Source organism: Felis catus, chromosome B3, assembly GCF_018350175.1.
Source record: "Felis catus isolate Fca126 chromosome B3, F.catus_Fca126_mat1.0, whole genome shotgun sequence".
NCBI classification, from domain to species: Eukaryota; Metazoa; Chordata; class Mammalia; order Carnivora; family Felidae; genus Felis; species Felis catus.
Genome location: NC_058373.1, coordinates 131313139 through 131316301, shown reverse-complemented (window position 1 = coordinate 131316301; position 3163 = coordinate 131313139). Strand labels below are relative to the sequence as shown.

Sequence of the window (3163 nt, the reverse complement as noted above, 5' to 3'; positions counted from 1 at the left end):
CCATGAATGATGCAGTTTGAAACAAATTCCCTCATAGTGAGATATCTAGGGAAGCTCAGAGGAGAGCAAAAAAATGATGAAATGTTTTCAAAATAAGACCCTGGAGGAAGAGGTAAGAAACCAAACATGTTCAGCCTTGTGTCAAGAAGATGTAGGGGAGAAATAACTATAAACATGCATGCTGATGTAGCGGACAAAGTAAAAGGCAATTTGCCTCGTTACAAAGGAGGGCAAAAGAACTAGGAAGGGGGCTAAGTTATGGTAAGGAAATTTTAGTTTGAAATATGATATTCATGCATACTGAGGTAGCTTACTGAAGATTCTATTTCTACCCATTATCACTATTGGCGGTTTCCAATGTATTTACCCCATATACGCACACTTTTGTATCAGGTTGACTGTGGCAGCACATGATGACTGGCGGTGGGATGCAGGGAAGGGGATTCTTGTGTAAATGGACAACTATGGTCTTGTCTTGTGCCCAGCTTGAACAACTGAGCAAGGGTCAATGTTTGACTGGTTTGTAACTCCTATTTTATGGCTATAGGGCCATTTTCATCTATTTGGAAATTTATTGTGCTTCTGGCATCATCATCATCATGATGATCATAATCATAAACATTTACTGAACGCTTCTGAAAGTCAGGCGTTGTGCTAATGAGTGCCTCCCATGCATTTATTCATTTGCTTCTCACGATAAGCCTGTGAGGTAGGAGTTATTGTTACTCGACACACCCCTGGCACTGGTTTCCTCACCTGAGAAGTGTGTTTCATAGTCATGGTGCAGCTGAGGGCATGAGGAGTAGAGTAAAGCCTTGGATTGTGAGTAACTTGCTCCGCGAGCGTGCCAAAGATGAGCAAACCTTTTAACACATTTTCACTTGATAAATGAGTGATGTCTTGCAGTACGAGTAGTACGTGACGCAGGACGTCCCGTGATCACCACTGAGCCAATGGTTCTTGAAATTCTCTTTGATACACGAGTGCTTTGGATGACAAACATGTTTCTGGAATGAATTATGCTCGCAAACCAAGATTTTACTGCATTTAGCAAATAAAAGCCAGGTGTGCTACGTATCTTACAATGCGTGGGGCGGTTTCTTGAAGTTGGCCAGCTCAGAATGCCGACAGAATAGCTCTACAGACCATGTGAGCTCTAAAGAAGTCCCCAAGTTTCTGAGAAGCCTCTCAGCGCAGCTTTAAGGGGGCGTGGGCTCTTTCCTTATGATGGGGCATTCGGACTCTTATACCAATGGCAATAACTAAAGTGTACAAGCAGTAGAGGGTGATTATTGAAGCTTAAGGGGCCTGGGTTTTATCTATGGTGTCCAGTGATTCTTGGTCCCGACAGACCTCAAGAATCTTCCGGAAAGCTTTGAAATATACAGATTCCCTGGGCACCAGCCCTGGAGATTCTGACTCAGTAGGTCTGAGGTGGATAGATAGCCCAGGAACCTTTTTGTTGTCGCTATTCTACGAGGGAGTCTAATGATCAGCCACTGGCCCCACCGCCCTGCTTCAGTCCATCCCCTTGCACATGGGGCTGTGAGTGCTCGGCGTTGCAGAGCTGGGCTTAGCACCCAGGTGTCCTGCTTCCTTCTCTCCCACTGCAAGACTCTGCTCCTTGCTTGCTGCTGCTGCTTTGTGTTGGGCCTTCCTAAGGGAAGAAAAAGAGAAAGCGAGAAAAGGACATCCTGAATTTCTAAGATACACCAATGGTTGCGTGTAATTCCCCCTCCCGCCATGGCCTCCCCTGGGGGTTGCCTGTGCCTTTAGATTGCAGGCCGTTATGTTGTATGATGATTAGTGCAGGTCCAAGATTGATCATGAGCACAGGTGGGAGTTTGCACCCACCCAGATAATTAGGGAAGCTCTCTAAATAAAAGCTGTAGCTCGAATACTTAATTACTAGGTGGGCTTGTGACTGTCAGGGAGTAAAGAGTTTACTTTTTAAGGGGTTGAGATGATGTCAGGAAGAAGAGTCAAAGGAGCCCTTTCAGCCGGGAAGTCAAACTGATGTCCCATTGGGAGAAGCCCAGAAGAAGTTGTTTTAATTTTACCCAGCACCTTCCGAGCTCCAGAGTGGCTGAGGGAGGAGCCCTGGTTGTATGAGTCTGTTTGTATAGAGGTGTGTTTGTGCGTGACAACTTTTGGGAAGAGTTCACCTCATTTTAGAAATAAGGAAACAGAAACCCAGCAAGAGGTTAGACAACCTGCTTGGGTGGGTCCAGGGGCAGCGCTGGGATTTGAACCACAGCCGTCTGACCGCCACGCCTGAACTCAGACCTGCCGCGCTCCCTGGCCGCACACAGGGAAGGTTGTGTTGAGCCAGGGCAGCCAGAAAGAGCCCATCCAGGGGTCAGAACCCTCATGCTAACCTGAGGGTCGTTTTCCCAGCCCCAGGCTTAGAACTCCATTTTCCCTTTTCATTCTCCTGGCTTAAATTCTGGCCTGCGTCTGTTTGCTTCCGGAATTGTACCCACCTGCCCACCCTCCCCACGTCCCATACCCAGCTTAGCAGGGGTTCTGGTGCTCACCCCAGCATGCGCGTGGGCCCGGTACCTCATCTGCAGCTTCTAGTCTGGCTTCAGCAGGGCAAGTGGGAGCTGCCGCCCAGGGTTTCCGCGCCTCCAGATTTGCCTTCTCTTGTACGTGCGCGCCTGTTCCGGAGCGGCGCTCTCGGAGGGGATGGCGTGTGGGTGGGAGACATGACCGAACGGACACATGTTTGCCTCTGAGTCCCAAAGACCTTGGGCCTAAGGGAAACCAGTAGCAAAGTAAGATGCCCAGCTTCCCAGTTCCGAGCCTGGGCTGAGGGGAGATGGAGGGAAAGGAAGGGCCGAGTTGGCAGCTGGGGCCGGGGGTGGCTTACGTAAACCCCAGTTAGGTTTGGAGGAGTTAGGATAGAGTCAAGTCCTCTAGTGCGGGGTCCACATTTCCAGCAGAGATTCAGGAGGGGTCAGTCCCCAGGACAGAGGTGACTGTGCTGGATGTCCACGAGGCGGACTGATCCCACCCAGCCCAGCGTGGCAGGGCACCCGCAGGGTCATCCTCCCTCACCGAAGAGTAAGGTGTCAGAGGCAGAGGGTCCTAGCCTCACAAAGGTCCCCAGACGCCAGCGTGACGTCAGAGCATCACGCTTCCGGGAGAAGGCAGGGGACAT

The 3163-nt window shown here is 50.0% G+C and overlaps 1 protein-coding gene across 1 annotated transcript; it reads right to left on the bottom strand.

The window, feature by feature from the left end:
• Positions 1 to 1017: 1017 nt before the first annotated feature.
• On the bottom strand, positions 1018 to 3163 carry LOC123386248. Its single transcript, XM_045060672.1, has 3 exons — positions 3061 to 3163; positions 2538 to 2867; positions 1018 to 1657 (listed from the first exon to the last, which is right to left on the bottom strand). Exons 1-3 carry the CDS (start codon positions 3161 to 3163, stop codon positions 1320 to 1322), a joined length of 771 nt encoding a protein of 256 aa, XP_044916607.1. The 3' UTR covers positions 1018 to 1319.